The 16,983-nt window shown below is 49.0% G+C and overlaps 4 protein-coding genes across 4 annotated transcripts; 3 read left to right on the top strand and 1 right to left on the bottom strand.

Annotated features, from left to right (window-relative positions):
- Positions 1-574: 574 nt before the first annotated feature.
- Positions 575-6,521, top strand: SPSK_01365 (1,3-beta-glucan synthase; the record flags this gene model as incomplete). Its single annotated transcript, XM_016728280.1, has 3 exons — positions 575-744; positions 801-6,134; positions 6,191-6,521. The coding sequence occupies 3 exons, from the start codon at positions 575-577 to the stop codon at positions 6,519-6,521; spliced, it is 5,835 nt and encodes a 1,944-aa protein (XP_016590080.1).
- A 996-nt stretch (positions 6,522-7,517) lies between these two features.
- SPSK_01565 (serine palmitoyltransferase) lies at positions 7,518-9,444 on the bottom strand (the record flags this gene model as incomplete). Its single annotated transcript, XM_016728474.1, has 5 exons — positions 7,518-7,748; positions 7,823-8,314; positions 8,410-8,923; positions 9,001-9,101; positions 9,214-9,444. 5 exons carry the CDS (start codon positions 9,442-9,444, stop codon positions 7,518-7,520), a joined length of 1,569 nt encoding a protein of 522 aa, XP_016590079.1.
- Positions 9,445-13,407: 3,963 nt separating this feature from the next.
- Positions 13,408-15,154, top strand: SPSK_01625 (uncharacterized protein; the record flags this gene model as incomplete). Its single annotated transcript, XM_016728533.1, has 2 exons — positions 13,408-13,741; positions 13,812-15,154. The coding sequence occupies 2 exons, from the start codon at positions 13,408-13,410 to the stop codon at positions 15,152-15,154; spliced, it is 1,677 nt and encodes a 558-aa protein (XP_016590078.1).
- A 111-nt stretch (positions 15,155-15,265) lies between these two features.
- Positions 15,266-15,592, top strand: SPSK_02061 (uncharacterized protein; the record flags this gene model as incomplete). Its single annotated transcript, XM_016728956.1, has 1 exon — positions 15,266-15,592. The coding sequence occupies one exon, from the start codon at positions 15,266-15,268 to the stop codon at positions 15,590-15,592; it is 327 nt and encodes a 108-aa protein (XP_016590077.1).
- Positions 15,593-16,983: the final 1,391 nt, after the last annotated feature.

Genomic DNA, 16,983 nt, shown 5'->3' with positions numbered 1-16,983 from the left:
CAACCGCAGCCGATATCTCTTCCTTGTTCTTTCCAGTCTCTCGCTATCGCTTCTTTTTTTCCCCTTCTGTTTTCTTCCATCTTTGGTTCGCGTCCGTGACTTTTCAGACAAACACCGACAACCACATACGTGTTTTGTGCCTCAGTTGCAGATCACGATCCAAGATCTTGCTTAGTTAGCTTTCAGCCACCCTCATTCATCGCTTTTCTCAACTTCGCATTCGTTTGTAACGGCACGCCAGCCACTCATTTCAATCGCAACTCCAGCAACCATCAAGCTTTTACGCTTTATCGCAGCGGCCGGCTCCTTTTTTTGTCATATTTTCTCCAGACATCGGTGCTTGGAGCTACCACTCATCTCACTTTGCCCTGTTCTCCTGAATCGCTCTGCAGACCGCAACACCGGTTTATCCTTGAATAGCTTTCGTTGCCCATGTTCACTTGATAAGGTAAGCCGCGGTCATAGTTTGATTCTTATTTCACATCCTACTTTACTGTCTTGCATCTCGCGTCGACGAGTATTCCGCCAAACTGTTACTAATCCGGCTTTGTTTTCCTTTCCAGGGAATTGTAAAATGGCTGAATACGCAGGTCATAACGACTACGATCATGGCTACGGCCATCAAGATCACCAGCACCAGGGCAATGCCGAGCCGTACTATCAGGACGAACAACAGTATCACGATCAGCATGGTGCCTATGATCACAATGGCCAACATAACAATGATGGCTATTACGACGAAGCGTAGGTTTGCCAAACTTATATTACTCTATGACCTAGTCTGACCCGTGTATTTTCAGGGGCTATTACAATGCCGATGCCAGTAACCCATACCACCAGGATGGAGGCTACTACGAGAACCAGGACCACTACCAAGACGAATACTATGATAATGGTCAACATGGTGGCCAACATCATGGCCAGCACAATGGCTATTACGACCAGGGTTACGACCAGTCCGGCGGTCAGGCTCATGGTGGCCAACGTCATGCGTCCGAGGAGGACTCGGAGACCTTCAGCGACTTTACGATGCGCTCGGACATGGCCCGCGCCACTGACATGGACTACTACGGCCGTGGCGATGAGCGTTTCAACGGCTACAATGACGGCCAGATGCCTCCCGGTGGTCGCGGCTATCGCCCGCCGTCCTCACAGATTTCGTACGGAAACAACCGGTCGTCAGGTGCCTCCACTCCCAATTATGGTCTGGACTACGGCAATGTTCTTCCCGCAGGCCAGCGCTCGCGCGAACCTTATCCTGCATGGACTGCAGATGCTCAAATTCCTCTGTCCAAGGAAGAGATTGAAGACATCTTCATGGACCTGACCGCCAAGTTCGGTTTCCAGCGCGACAGCATGCGGAACATGTATGACCATCTCATGACTCTGCTGGACTCGCGGGCCTCGCGCATGACCCCCAACCAGGCTCTGCTGTCGCTTCATGCCGATTACATTGGTGGCGAAAATGCCAATTACCGGAAGTGGTACTTTGCCGCTCACTTGGATCTCGACGATGCCGTTGGCTTTGCCAATATGAAAGGCCGAGGCCTTAAACGCAAGAAGCGCAAGAACAAGAAGGCCGATGCCGAGAATGAGGACCAGGTTCTTGAGGACCTGGAAGGCGACCAGTCACTTGAAGCAGCCGAATACCGCTGGAAGACGCGCATGAACGGCATGTCTCAGCACGACCGTGTTCGCCAGGTCGCACTGTACCTTCTGTGCTGGGGTGAAGCTAACCAAGTCCGGTTTATGCCTGAATGCCTGTGCTTCATATTCAAGTGTGCCGATGACTACCTCAACTCACCGGCCTGCCAAAACCAGGTGGAACCTGTGGAGGAGCTCACATACCTCAATAACGTCATTACCCCGCTGTATAACTACGTCCGCGACCAAGGATACGAGATTTTGAATGGAGTCTATATTCGTCGGGAGCGCGACCACAATAAGATCATCGGCTACGATGACTGCAACCAGCTCTTCTGGTACCCCGAAGGCATTGAGCGTATTGTCTTCGAAGACAAGACGAAGTTGGTCGACATTCCGCCTGCTGAGCGCTACCTGAAGCTTCAAGATGTCGTCTGGAAGAAGTGCTTCTTCAAGACGTACAAAGAGACGCGGTCTTGGTTCCATCTTCTTGTCAATTTTAACCGCATCTGGATCATTCACTTGACTAGTTGGTGGTTCTACACATCTCACAACGCTCCCACTCTTCTTGTCCCTAAGTATGAACAACAAGTGAACCAGTCGCCCCCTGCTTCTGCGCAGTGGTCAATCGTTGGTTTCGGAGGAGCAATCGCTTCGCTCATTCAGATCTTGGCTACCCTTGCGGAGTGGGCCTATGTTCCTCGTCGCTGGGCCGGCGCTCAACACTTGACGAAACGCCTGCTCTTCCTGATAGTGATTCTCATCATCAACCTCGGTCCCGGCGTCTACGTCTTTATGCCCGAAAAAGACCTGGCCGCCTATACGAAGAAACAAGAGAGCAAGCCAGCGCTTATTCTTGGCATTGTTCAGTTTTTTGTTGCTGTCATTACGTTTCTCTTTTTTGCGATTATGCCCCTTGGTGGCCTTTTTGGTAGCTATTTGACCAAAAACTCGCGTCGTTACGTCGCCAGCCAAACGTTCACAGCCAGTTACCCTCGCCTTAAGGGCAACGACATGCTTCTGTCGTATTTTCTCTGGGCCTGTGTTTTTGGTGCCAAGATGGGCGAGTCTTACGTGTATCTTACACGTGCATTCCGTGATTCGATTCGTTATCTTGCCATCATGAATGTCGACAGCTGCCTCGGAGACACAATTTTGAAACAGTACCTCTGCAAATACCAACCTCAGATTTTGCTTGGGCTCATGGGCTTCACGAACTTGATCTTTTTCTTTTTAGACACGTTCTTGTGGTACGTCCTGTTCAACACGGCCTTTTCTATTGCCCGATCTTTCTATCTTGGTTCATCGATCTGGACACCTTGGCGCAACATCTTCTCCCGTTTGCCCAAGCGCATTTACTCGAAGATCCTGGCTACTACCGACATGGAAATCAAGTACAAGCCAAAGGTTCTCATCTCTCAAATCTGGAACGCCATTGTTATCTCCATGTACCGCGAGCATTTGCTGGCTATCGACCACGTTCAGAAGCTTCTGTACCACCAGGTTCCTTCAGAGCAGGAGGGCAAGCGGACCTTGCGCGCGCCTACTTTCTTCGTGTCGCAGGAGGATCATTCGTTCAAGACGGAATTCTTCCCCTCACATAGTGAGGCTGAGCGCCGTATTTCCTTCTTCGCCCAATCGCTGTCGACTCCGATCCCTGAACCGCTTCCTGTTGATAACATGCCGACTTTCACTGTTCTCATCCCCCATTACAGTGAAAAGATTCTGCTGTCGTTGCGTGAGATTATTCGCGAAGACGAGCCTTATTCCCGAGTCACCCAGCTCGAATATCTGAAACAACTCCACCCGCACGAATGGGATTGCTTTGTCAAGGACACGAAGATTCTTGCTGACGAGACGTCTCAATTTAACGGTGGCAGCGACCAAGAGAAGAACGAGAAGGACAGCGCAAAGAGCAAGATTGATGATCTTCCGTTTTACTGCATTGGTTTCAAGTCATCCGCCCCAGAATACACCCTACGTACACGCATTTGGGCCTCTCTTCGGACACAAACTTTGTACCGCACCGTTTCTGGCTTCATGAACTACAGCCGTGCTATCAAGCTTCTCTACCGTGTAGAGAATCCAGAGGTTGTTCAAATGTTTGGTGGCAACTCTGATAAGCTGGAGCGTGAGCTTGAACGCATGGCTCGCCGCAAGTTCAAATTGATCGTCTCTATGCAGCGTTATGCGAAGTTCAAGAAGGAAGAAATGGAGAACGCCGAGTTTCTACTACGCGCCTACCCGGACCTTCAAATTGCGTATCTTGACGAGGAGCCGCCTGTCGGCGAAGGCGAGGAACCCCGCCTCTACTCTGCTCTCGTTGACGGCCATTCAGAAATTATGGAAAACGGCATGCGTCGCCCGAAGTTTCGCATCCAGCTGTCCGGTAATCCTATTCTTGGCGATGGCAAATCAGACAACCAGAACCACTCTCTGATCTTCTACCGTGGCGAGTATATTCAGCTGATCGATGCCAACCAAGACAATTACCTCGAAGAGTGTCTCAAAATCCGCAGTGTACTGGCCGAGTTCGAAGAGATGAAGACTGAAAATGTGTCTCCCTATACACCTGGTGTTAAAAACCCGGTTGCTGCCCCTGTCGCTATTCTCGGTGCTCGCGAGTACATTTTCTCTGAGAACATCGGTATTCTTGGTGATGTCGCTGCTGGCAAGGAGCAAACATTCGGTACGCTTTTCGCCCGTACACTGGCTCAGATCGGTGGCAAGCTGCACTACGGTCATCCCGATTTTCTCAATGGCATCTTCATGACTACGCGTGGTGGTGTCTCAAAGGCCCAGAAAGGTCTTCATCTCAACGAAGACATTTATGCCGGCATGAACGCTCTTCTACGTGGTGGTCGCATCAAGCACTGCGAGTACTACCAGTGTGGCAAGGGTCGTGACCTTGGTTTTGGTTCTATTCTGAACTTCACTACGAAGATTGGTACTGGCATGGGTGAGCAGATGTTGTCCCGCGAATACTACTACCTCGGTACACAACTGCCGCTAGATCGGTTCTTGTCTTTCTACTACGCCCACCCTGGCTTTCACTTGAACAACATGTTCATCATGCTATCGGTTCAGATGTTCATGATATGCCTGATCAACCTTGGTGCACTGCGCCACGAGACCATCCCTTGCGAGTACAACACCAACGTGCCTATCACCGATCCGCTCTTCCCCACCGGTTGCCAGAACACCGATGCCCTTGACGACTGGGTCTATCGCTGTATTCTGTCGATTTTCTTTGTCTTCTTCTTGTCCTATGTCCCTCTCATTGTCCAGGAGCTAACGGAGCGTGGAGTCTTGCGCGCTGTGACCCGTTTCCTAAAGCAGTTCTTCTCTTTCTCTCCATTTTTCGAGGTCTTCGTTTGCCAGATCTACGCCAATTCTGTTCAACAGGACTTGTCCTTTGGTGGTGCCCGTTACATCGGTACTGGCCGAGGCTTTGCAACTGCACGCATTCCATTCGGTGTGCTTTTCTGCCGGTTTGCTGGACCATCCATCTACTTCGGCGCTCGTCTGTTGATGATGCTTCTTTTTGCTACTGTCACAATTTGGCAAGCAGCTCTGACATACTTCTGGATCTCCTTACTTGCCCTGATCGTGTCGCCCTTCTTGTACAACCCGCATCAGTTTGCCTGGAACGACTTCTTCATCGACTACCGCGATTTCCTTCGCTGGTTGTCTCGCGGTAACTCTCGTTCTCATGCGTCGTCATGGATTGCCTACAGTCGCTTGTCACGTACACGCATTACTGGTTACAAGAGGAAGACAGCTGGCGACCCGTCTGGCAAATTGTCCGCCGACGTTCCCCGCGCAGCAATCACGAACATTTTCTTCAGCGAGATCCTCACCCCGTTGCTGCTCGTCGTTGTGTGTCTGATTCCTTACCTTTATATCAACGCACAGACAGGCGTCTTGAAGCACAACCCAGACGCGAAAGCTACTGCTTCTCTCCTGCGTGTGGCCATCGTGGCATTTGCGCCTATTGCTGTCAATGCTGGCACCCTCGCTGCTATGTTTGCTATGGCCTGTTGCATGGGCCCAATTCTGAGCATGTGCTGCAAGAAATTTGGCAGTGTATTGGCGGCTATTGCCCATGGTGTTGCGGTGGTCATGTTGTTGGTCTTCTTCGAGGTGATGTTCTTTTTGGAAGGATTCAACTTTGCACGAACACTTTTGGGCATGATCACCGTCGTTGCCATCCAGCGTTTCATCACGAAGCTGATTATCTCTCTTGCTCTGACCAGAGAATTCAAGAGCGACCAGTCGAACATCGCATTCTGGACGGGCAAGTGGTACTCCATGGGCTGGCACTCCGTGTCTCAACCCGCTCGTGAGTACTTGTGCAAGATCACAGAACTTTCCATGTTTGCTGGTGACTTCGTGCTAGGCCACATTCTTTTGTTCATTATGCTGCCTGTCATCCTCGTCCCTCAGATTGACAAGCTGCATTCCATGATGCTCTTCTGGCTGCGACCCAGGTATGTTCTGTCACAGATGCACATCATGTTGAAACGTCATGCTAATATTGAAATAGTCGGCAAATTCGCCCGCCTATCTACTCTATGAAGCAATCGAAGCTCCGGAGAAGACGTGTCATTCGATACGCCATTCTTTACTTCGTGATGTTTGTTATCTTTGTCGCTCTCATTGTCGCCCCCATTGTCGCCGGTGATAAGATTCCCTCGAGCATCACCAAACAACTGAACTCGACAAACCTCATGCAGCCTGACAACCAAAATAATAACGATACTGAGGGTCATACTCAGACTGGCACCGGTGCGCCTGGCTACAGTGGCGCTCTGGCAACTGTCACTGGTTCTGCTGCTTCGTCTGCTTCTGCCGGGGCTAAGATTCGTCTTTTCTAAGTATTCTAGTTGCGTTGAATCTGCTTGGGCTTAGATACGATTTGGCAAGTGTAAACTAAGAGTCTGGCTATCGTCAGTATGCTGTTCAAGCTTGGCTGCTTTCCTGGTTCCAGTGACAGTTCAAACAAGCTCAGGATTGTTGTCCTACTTTTGAGATTTGCGTTTTTTCTTCGTTTTTTTTTCGTTTTTTTTTTTGTTTCGCGTGTTGTGTTTTCTGCTTTTGAAGGGCCTCAGAGGCGTTCGTCAAGTTTGCTCTCTTTTGTGCTTTGTGTCGCTGCTTACATGGTTTTTTATACACTGTTTGTCCTTCTTTCCATTCTTCCATCACGTCTGCTTTCTGAAGTCCACGTTTTTGCTCAACTTTGTCTTCTCGTCTGTTTTACCTTAAATGTATTTTTCAATGGAGAAGGTGCAGCATAATAGTACACGGGATTTTAGACTTTTCTCTCTTTAAGCACCATAGCCACAATACAAAATGAGCTCTGCCTTTTTTCGTTTAAGATTTTGGCCGTGATAGCTTCGTAGTAAATACCAGGTCTTAATTATACTCGACAAGAATAGTTACGAACTATTAGAAGACCACCAGGACAAAGTATTCTGTGTCTTTAAAAGGCGGTCAATAGCACACGGTATACAAGCTTATCCTGTGAGAATATTAACATTAATTGCAGTCGCAACGTGCTATGGATATTAAGTTGCGAGCTGTCCGTCTTGCACCTTGCCAGTCTATCTATGTATATATACGTATGGAAGAAGAACAGCAATGGGTGGTGAAAGCATGACCTCCGGCGAGCCAACGCCGATGCCCAACCCATGCATTGAAACCTTTCGATTAGTACAAACTACAGGTTATGGGTCGACGTAAAAATAACGAGCAATTTGAACGTCTTCCCAACCCATGTAGTATAAAAACGCCACATTCACAGCGAGCATAACCACAACCAACACATTGCGTATGCGCTGGCCCGACCTCATTCTATTTCTTCCGCCCGCAACTTACGCGGCGACTGGCAAGCCAAGTTTGGTGCTTGCTCTGCGTGACATAACCTTAGTGATAGCATGGCGAATCGTCACTCCAGCTTTCTCGATATCCTTCTTGGACAAGCCTGAAGTAACACAAACCTTGAGCGCAGGCGAAACGGGCCACTCAGTGAGCTCGGCCGAAGTCATGCCACTGGTTATGGGTTGGGTCTTCAGTCTTGTAATCAACACACCATTGGTAAGCGACTGAGAAGTTAGCGTTCTGAATGAAGTTCAACCCAATACCATACTTTCCAGTGAGCCAAAGAATTGTAACTTACCTCCTCCACACACTCCTGTAGCAGTCTTTCCTGGTCTTCCACGGTGAGTCTCCTGCTCCGAACAACGTCAGGTTTCAGAACTAGAAGCATGACCGGATTTTCAGGGGCGCTTGTGCATGTGACCCAGTCGCTCCGGGGATCAAGCTGCGCTTTCATTGCCTTGATATTTTCTCGGCACTGTTGCAAGATTTCGGGGCTAGATTGAAGCAGGCTGATGGACTCGCTCGCAGTTGTGGCCAAAAGTGCTGGCAGGGCCGCAGAGTATGTGTATGCGGCAGCCGTGATTCGTTGGTGCTCTACAACATCCCTTTCACCGGCACAAAAGCCACCCCCAGCGCAAAGAGGGCCAGCCAAAGAACCAACAATCATGTCGATCTGCGAGGGATCCACATTTTGGGCTTCGGTCAAACCACGACCGGTACGGCCAAGTACCCCGAAAGACCAAGTTTCATCGAGGATGATGCGAAACTTGTACTTCTCCTTGAGCTCAATCTATGTATGAAAGCGAAGTTATTAGTCGGTTTAAGCGGCCAATTAATACCACAAGATCATTTGAGAGGGGTGCAAAGGTGAGCAGAATTTCTTACAAGCTTTGGAAGATCTGTGGCATCTCCAATATTCTCGAAAAGAGCCTCCGTCACAATGAATCTGCGTGTCAGCTTCTTCTTGCGGGCCTGCTCCAGAGTGATTTTCTTCATTTGGGATTCGAGGTCTTCCATATCGCCGTGATTGTACCAGCGAATGTTACTGCGGGAGATCTGTAGGCCCTTTCGGATGGCGTAGTTGACAGCACGGTCGGCCACAATGACGTCGCCACGTTTGCAGAAAGCCGGGATCACGCTGGAAATGGTCGAGAAGGCCTGGGCGTACACAATACAACCGCCCGTGCCAAGATAGGCAGCAATATCTGCCTCGGTCTTCATGTGAACGTCCTGGGTGCCGTAAAACTGTGGCGGGCCACAGGGGCCCACGCCATATGTTCGAAGCGTCTGGATGGCCTTCTCCTTGATGATCTCGTTGGCATTGAAGTTGTAAAAGTTGGAAGAAGCCAAGTTGGCGACCGTGCGTCCGTTAGACAGTTTGCACTTGGGGCCGGTCGGACTGAATGTAAAGCAACCAGTCAGCATAGGACCACGGAGGGATACGAAGTCTGCCAGCCGCGTCGAAAGATGTCTTACCCGACAACAACAGGAAGACTCTCTGTCTCCATCTCCTCGAGAGGGGTCAAAGGAGCGACCAAAGGTTCGGGCGTCCATTCGTCGACAAGTTCGTCAATTTCCTAGACAGAGTTATACAATGGTCAGCGCGTGTAGGTAGCCGGGGAGGGAGAGAGGACGGCACAATGGTTTGACAAGGAAGGAATTGTCGTCGCCAGTCGAAAGTGTGCTTACTTCTTCGCTAAGCTTGATAAAGTTCTGCTTAGAGGTCGAGTACGAAGGGGACAGGAGGTAGCGTATAAAGAAAATGACGAGAATTAGCTCAATAGCTGAGCGGACGGGGTCGTTCTGGTAGCTAGAGCGGACGTATCGGATCAGGACAGCAGACCCAGGAACTCTCTGGAAAGTGTTGGATGCAGCATCAAGCCAGACCGTCATCTGGCCAGGAAGTTCGTAAAAGTCCATTGCGTAGCCTGGTATTGTCAATTGGAAGAGGATAAGAGGCAGTTGCAGCACTTGCAAGAACTTATAACGTAAGCGTGCGCGACGAGCAAAACAAAAAAGGTTGTGATATTGTCGCAGACAAGAAAAGTTACTGGTAATTGTCCGTTCAACGATGGGTGAATGGATGGAGTACATGAGTCGGCAAAGCCGGAGGAAGAACAAAAGATTTACGCGGTCGCATCTAATTACAGGGGGCGTTAAGGGGCAACAGTTCCAGGCCGATCACCTACGCTGTATATGGGCTAATCCCAAACAGCTAGGCTATTGCGAACATGGGAGATTTGACACGGTGATATGTCACGTGTATATGAGGTCACCGCGGAAGGCGGCGAATATAATTCGTATGTGGGATAAAGTTAGGCGAGGCATAACAGGGACAGGGCCACATATCTAGGGACCAACACGTGACCTACGGGGTTGTGAGTCCTAAAATATGTCTTACGAGGTTCTTCGATATCATGTCACACAACTGCAACAACATCACAATAAAGTGATCATAATTAAGTATCATGTCCCTTCTAACTACCAGTGGTCGTCGAACATGTCGCTCTCGGTTTACATCAGCTCTCAAACTCGAACCAATAGGCGCCTTGGCGGTTTCAATTAGTTCAGTGTGTTTCGGTGGCAGGTTGTCAGGATGGAAGCATCAATCTAAATATTGGATTGGCCTTGAGAAGCGACAGTTGTCAGTAGACAGGTTCTGCCAGAGAAGAGGGCGCAACTGCCCCTTTACGAGAAGAAACAAACAGTTGTCCCACCGCTATGGGAAGGATGAATCGGTCGGGTTAATATCTAAAAAAACAATGGTCTGGCACAACTCCGTGCCACAGTCCAGACCAGCGCCGACAACGTAGTTGTATTCACGAATACAACGGGACGTCTTCGAAGCATGTCCCCCGTGAAGAAGAGCGAAGCAACCGGAGATGTGACGGTTTGCACAGTCTAGGGCTACACGGTCGCACCGTACATGATGATGACAGGATTGGGGTGCATCTCTAGAACCCAGTGGGGCTTATACCGTTAGAGCACATGTGCAGCAATGACTAGGATGTGAGCCGGTGGTAGAGGCGTAATAGATCCAGCTGTACGTTGACGACTTGGCAATAATAACCGCGGGACCCATCACGCCCCTGAAAACAGGCAAGCAGTAGTAGATTTCTTCATTAGAGTCAGCAATGAAATGCTCTCCCGTGCAAGGTTAAGATGTCTGCGCTAATATTGCCAACGTAATGCGTATGACGCCGTAGTTAAAGGGTCTAAGCACGGTACCGTACGCCTGATACCAGAACATCTCACAGGCGAGGATCTTCGTGTGGAATCCGAACTTACAGTCTCAGATGAGACTGCTGTTCTGCTCGAGAAACTGGTGACCAATGGTCATGTAAGACAGGAGGGCAGCGGGACTACTGGGAAAGAGCGCACCAGCGAGCAACTTGGATAAAAAAAAGACACTGTCACCTGCATGTTGGCTAGGCCCCAAAGAATACAATAGTAGCTGTCGGATGGCAGTTACAGTACAGATTAGGCAAACCCCCACCATGGCAGACCGAGGTTACCGCCGTAGAGAGTATTGATCGAAATTGCGATGCGAACCAGCAGGAGCAACAGGTACCACCAACGCAGCGCAGGCGACGTACGCTGTAAACCAGATGTATGGGCCATTGTAGTCCTCACAACGGCGTTTAAGGCGTCAATGAGCGATACAAGGGCTCATACTGCAACACAGTTCAGCATAGACGAGGGCTCTTGTTCAACTTGCAGAGCACCACAAAAGTGCGAAAAAACAAGGACGGCATTCAGATGACACAACAAGTGTTGTATCTCGGCCGTTGGCCTCGTAGGTACCGGACGACATTGGTAGGAAGTTCTTAGATCCTGGCATATTTGAAAAGTACAGGACAGGGTAGATAATCCGCACCGTAGTGTACCAACAATGAGTGAGTCGTCTGCCCAGAGCGCTCTATACATGGACGAAAAATAGTCCTCATAATTCCAGTCGATCGATACGTCAAACGTACCAGAAGCCGTAGTATCCGGGGCCCACCTGGTAGCCAACCCAATTGCCATGCGTTATGTAGCAAACAAATAAGGGGCAGAGAGGACAGCTCTAAAGAGGACCCGTGGATCATCTTCGTGGTTTGGAGAAACAGGAAGCCCCTGTCTGCACCAACTTTTTTTCACTGTAGTACAGCATAGCGGACGGCGGGCCGAACCCGTAGGCCGTGTAACAGTGACATTAAAAAACGGCAGTTAGCGTAATCCCAATTCGGTTCAGCTGGGCAAGGAAGGAAGGTATTCCTTGGCCATATCGGAGCTGTTGTCCTTGTCCCGAAACCTTCTCGTTAACTGTCATATGGGCACCAAGTGCAGCCTTTTCCGCGACTTGCCAACGTCGTCTCCAACCACAAGATCAGTATCCATGCGGTCAACCGCTGTGATAACCTTGGAGATTTCGCTTGCTAAAGACGTAGAAGTATGGGCCATGCAACTATCACTATGTGTCCGGTTTTGCGGGTACAGTCAGGCACCTAAAGTATTGCTCAGACCCGGCCAGCTTTCAACGTCGGATATACTCCCTTGATATATTATGCTCTCTTACGTTGATCCCCATGGGTACTGGAGATTTTTATATGCTGTCATCATTGCAAACACGGGTATACGAGACGGCATACATTTAGAAAGCGAGACACAAAACTTCATCCGGCCCCCAGCTGCTCTCGTGCAAGCTAAGTAATCTCCTCCACTAAGAAACCGGCACAGCCCGTGCCGCATGAGGTGTAGAATCTTCCAAATTGGCAGTTTACAACACTATCACGGACTTATTGGGGACGCCCCGGGGGGGGGGGGAGGAGTGACAAGACGAAGGTAATTACAAGGGCGTGAGAAAGATAAGAAAGAAGGATGCAAGCCTAGGCGCTCCTAGCACGATAGTGACGGAGGCACAATGGTGCAAAGTACCTTTCATTTTGGGATATGTATGCCAGAAAAGGACGCAATCACAGCATTGTGCGAAGGCCATCAAGATCGGTCAGTAAACGGCTGCCAATTTGCCCTGGCCTGTTGGTGGGGGTGTTTATTTACCTGTGCCTCATGTCACACAGGTATACTTGCGTCGGCACCGCACCTGTCCGGCTCAACCAGGCCGTCCCTTCCCCAAATTCCTTCCCAGTCAGACAGGTGACTGATCTTCGACCAGAGTAACGCGATTGAGTATACTGGCTCAAATAAGGCTGGGCAGTACACTCGTTTATTTTAATTTACTGCCAATGGCAGGCTGTAGGTTCTCCTGTTTTTGAGATGCTACAACAGCCAGGCCCTTCCAGCCGTCTTACCCAGAAGCCAGGACGCTAATCGCTCTACAGAGAGGCAGCAAATTCATCCGGTGCGCGCAGTTGTATGGACGGCCGGGTAATGTGAGGCACCATAGGCACTTGGCAGTCTAGGCCGAGCAGTTGATTGTGACCGGAAGCCAAAGGCAATCTAAAAATGTTACCATAGGCTCGAATCCTGACAATATGCCGTCGCCTCACAGTCTCACGGCTCACATCCCGTTATTGAGCTCAGTCGTGCAACTGAAAACTTCCTTCTAAACACCGTCCTGGACCGCAACAGCCGCTCGGGGGGGTGTTCTCTAATCGCGTAGCGTGCTCTTCAGACAATGAACGTGTTCTGATACCTTAAAATGTGTTGTTTCCAAGAGGCCCGACAAGCTACCATGTCCTCTTAGTTTTGTTCTCTTTAGCGTGTGTCCATGTGTGTCTGCATTGGCTATCGTGTATATGAGCATCACGAGGACCCAGCATGCGTCAGGTCTGGTCCCATAGGAAATCAAACGAGAGGCAAGTCGTAAACTCTGTCTTACTGGAGAACGAGCCAATCACAGACATAAATTCCGGGATCCCTTGCCTGTACACATTCCTGGGCATGGGTACCTCACAGCATGTCGCCGGTGTGCCGAGTGGCGATGTTATCGCAGGGTGCCGTTGCACCGACACCAAGGAGATCGGGCAGCAGGCTGTGCCTGTACACCGCCAGGGACATTTACAAAATAAAAATGGCGTCTGTGAGACAACCACACCGGTTTCCCAGGAGGACTCCATGCCAACGGAAACGCCTGTGACGATGCACGCAGAAGCGTCAGGTTCTCATCTGGGGTGGCCGGCACACCGGCGCTGCTCTGGGGGGCCGGTCTTTCGTATTCTCGGCGACTGGGCGTGGGAAATCTGGTTTTGCTTCATAAGCGTGGCGTCCTTCATCAGTAAGCTTGCGCTAGGTCTTTCGAACGTCTCTGCGAGCCAAGCTGCCCACTAACACTATTTACTACACAGCAATTGTCGCGGTCCTGGGATCGTACAATAACAACGCGCTGCCACAACTACCACTCCACATCTCACTCAACACACTAGTCGCGCTGCTTGCCACGCTGGCCAAGGCGGCCCTTATGATACCAATAGCAGAGTCCATCAGTCAGTGGAAGTGGAACTGGTTCCGCACGCATCGCAGCCTGGCAGACTTCCACACCTTTGATCTAGCCAGCCGTGGCCTTTGGGGCTCCGTGTCGCTCATCGGAAAGACACGGTGGCGTAATATTGCCACCGTCGGTGCGGCCGTGACGGTCATCGGTATTGTCACGTCGCCCATCACACAGCAGACGCTGTCGTATCCCGAGCGCCAGACAAACACCAACGGCACAGCCACGACATGGGCTGCGCGCCACATTGGAGACAGCAGCGGTCAGCCATACCCCGAGTTCCTGCGGATGGTCGGTGCTATACACTCGGGGCTAGCACCTAACGGTGCCAACGCCTATGCAGACCTCTCGCCCGAATGTTCAACGGCCGAATGCTCATTCCCGTCATTTGCGACGTTGGGCATATGCGCTAAGGTGGCCAATGCGACGTCGCTGCTCAACATCACTGTGCTACCGAATGCTGGCTTCAACGACTCGTCAGGATGGGGTGACGAGGCAACAATCAACATGCGTATGGTCGCGTACAACGTCACAGCTCCGCAGCCCGGTGCCTGGATCACAACTCCCGTGGCATACACCATGAACCTACTCACCCTCAACGAGTCATTTTTCTTTCGCGACGACAGCGACGTGCGCTATACGACCTTGTACGACGGCCTGCTGATCTATTCCAACGGCCCGAACATGTCTTACCCCAACCACGACGTGGCTGCTGTGCCGCAATTTCAGGCCCTCGAGTTGGTGCTGCATCTGTGTGTAAAGACGCTCGATGTCCGAGTTTCCGAGGGCCGGCCCGTGACGACGACTACCAGCGAGCAGTGCCGCATCGTCGGTGACTTGCCTTCTGTGCCCGTCTTCAAGCACGACTGTGTGACGTGGAACATCACTGGCGACGTGACACCCTTTGTCTGCGGCTATATGCCTACTTCCCCTTCCCGTCCCTACACCATTACACTAGATGGGCCAGGCGGCAACTTCTCCGTCCACAGCAAGCTGCTCACCGAGGTGACTGTAGACATGCATCTCGGCTTAACATCGTTTTGGAACTGGAACGGTGGCGGCGGCTCAGCCGAGACGGGCGCCAATGTGGGCATGAAGCTGATCGATGCCGTATGGGGTTCAACAGACGGCCTCGAGGCGCAGTACGCACGCCTTCAGCAGGTCGCCGACGGTATTGCCATAGGTGCTACAAACATGTAAGAACCGGACATCGCTCCGCTCAACCCAAATCACCTAAGGGCCCGCTCCTACTCCCTCTCTACTTACAGCCCTTCCGTTGAACCCACTAACCAGACGGCCAGGCTCCGGACGATGCAGCCATTCAAAGGCGTAGCTAATGCGTACTTGGTCGAGGGCACGGCCTGGACCACCGAGACCTATGTGCATGTCCGCTGGGGTTGGCTCGCGTTTCTCGGCGCTCAGATTGCCATCTGCATTGCCTTCCTCGTCTTCACAATTGCCGCAACGCACATTTCGGAGACCATGGTCCTCAAAAGCTCCCCGCTGGCAGTCCTGGTGGCCCTCGGCCAGAGCGGCCGAGAAGCTGTTGGCAATCTAAGCACGGAAGCAGACATGAAGCAGCGCGCGGCCCGATACAGGGCAACTCTGGTTGGGAATGAGCTTGTTATTTGTCCGTAATGTTTACACGGTTGGGTATGTGCAACGAGTGCACTTGCTAAATGTGTTTGACAAGGACACCGGCAATACATCCCAGAAACGGCGAAGTCTCCGTAAAGGGGAACTCGTCACAGACGAAACGCTATAGCATCTATCACCCAGCAGTCGGTATATACGGTCGTCGTACGGTATAATTAAGGAATCCGTAAATGAGGTGGTCGTAAAGTCGTTCGGTGAAGAAGAAATAAAGGAATTTTTAAGTAGCTAACAATTGATAAGTGAATAAGGCCTATTAAAGACAGAAAATAAAAGGAGGGAAAGGGAACACCTTAGTCACCGTAGGGAAAAAGAGAAACAAACTTGAGTCGCTTACTGTTATAATCAAATCGTGGCCGCAGGCCACGAATCAGGTGATCTGGCTTACGTGTGGCTCGTCCCCAACCACCCTTTAACCACACGTTAAGTAAGACTCCCTTCTTTGTTTTAAGAAGAAAACGTAAGAATTTACACTTTAAAGTTATATTATAAATAAAAATAAAAATAAATCGATATTTTTAACGTAAATTTTTAAATATGCGTTTTAAAAATATATTAATTAAAAACCTCACATTGATGCCGTTTTAAATTTTGTAATAATTTGCTTTTTTAAGTTTTATTTAACGGTAAATATATAAATACGTTTTATTTTAATTTATTTACGTTGAATACGTTATTTACTGTTGTTTTAACCGGTTACATTTTAAAAATGAAACTAATTCGGGTTTTATTATTTAAAAAGTAAAATTTTCGTTCTTAAAGACGTTTTCCGTATAAAACGGTTATTACGTTTTATAAAAAGTAGGTTTTTACTCTTTACTTTTTATTTAACGGTAATTATATAAAAACGTTTTATTTTAATATATTTACGTTAAATACGTTATTAACGATTTATATAACGGTATATTTATTAAAAAAGGAAATTAAATCGAGTTTTAAAATAAAAAGAGGAAAATTTTAGTTTTAAAAAGTATTACTTTAAAACGTTTATTACGTATTTAAAAGTAAGTTTTTACTTTTTAAATATTATTTTACGGTAACTATACGAGAATATATTATTTTTATATGTCTACGTTAAATACGTAATACATTATTATATTTACCGTATAACAGTCAAAAATAAAATTATTTCGAGTATTAAAATGTAAAAAATAGAATAATAACTTTAAAAACGTTTACTTCATAAAGTTTTCTTAAAAAAGAGTAAATAATATTTTATTTATTTACTTTATTATCGGTAAATAATAACGAGTTAAAGTTATTAGTAATAAAAAAATTTTAATACCTTAATAATATAACCTCTTTAACCGTATTAAATAAAAAACGGTTACGGTTTTCAATAACGATATTATTATTAATAAAAAACCCTTTTTAAT

Source organism: Sporothrix schenckii (genome assembly GCF_000961545.1).
Source record: "Sporothrix schenckii 1099-18 chromosome Unknown Cont42, whole genome shotgun sequence".
Classification (NCBI taxonomy): Eukaryota; Fungi; Ascomycota; class Sordariomycetes; order Ophiostomatales; family Ophiostomataceae; genus Sporothrix; species Sporothrix schenckii.
Note: the sequence above shows the minus strand (reverse complement) of the source record. Positions and strands in the feature narration are given on the sequence as shown.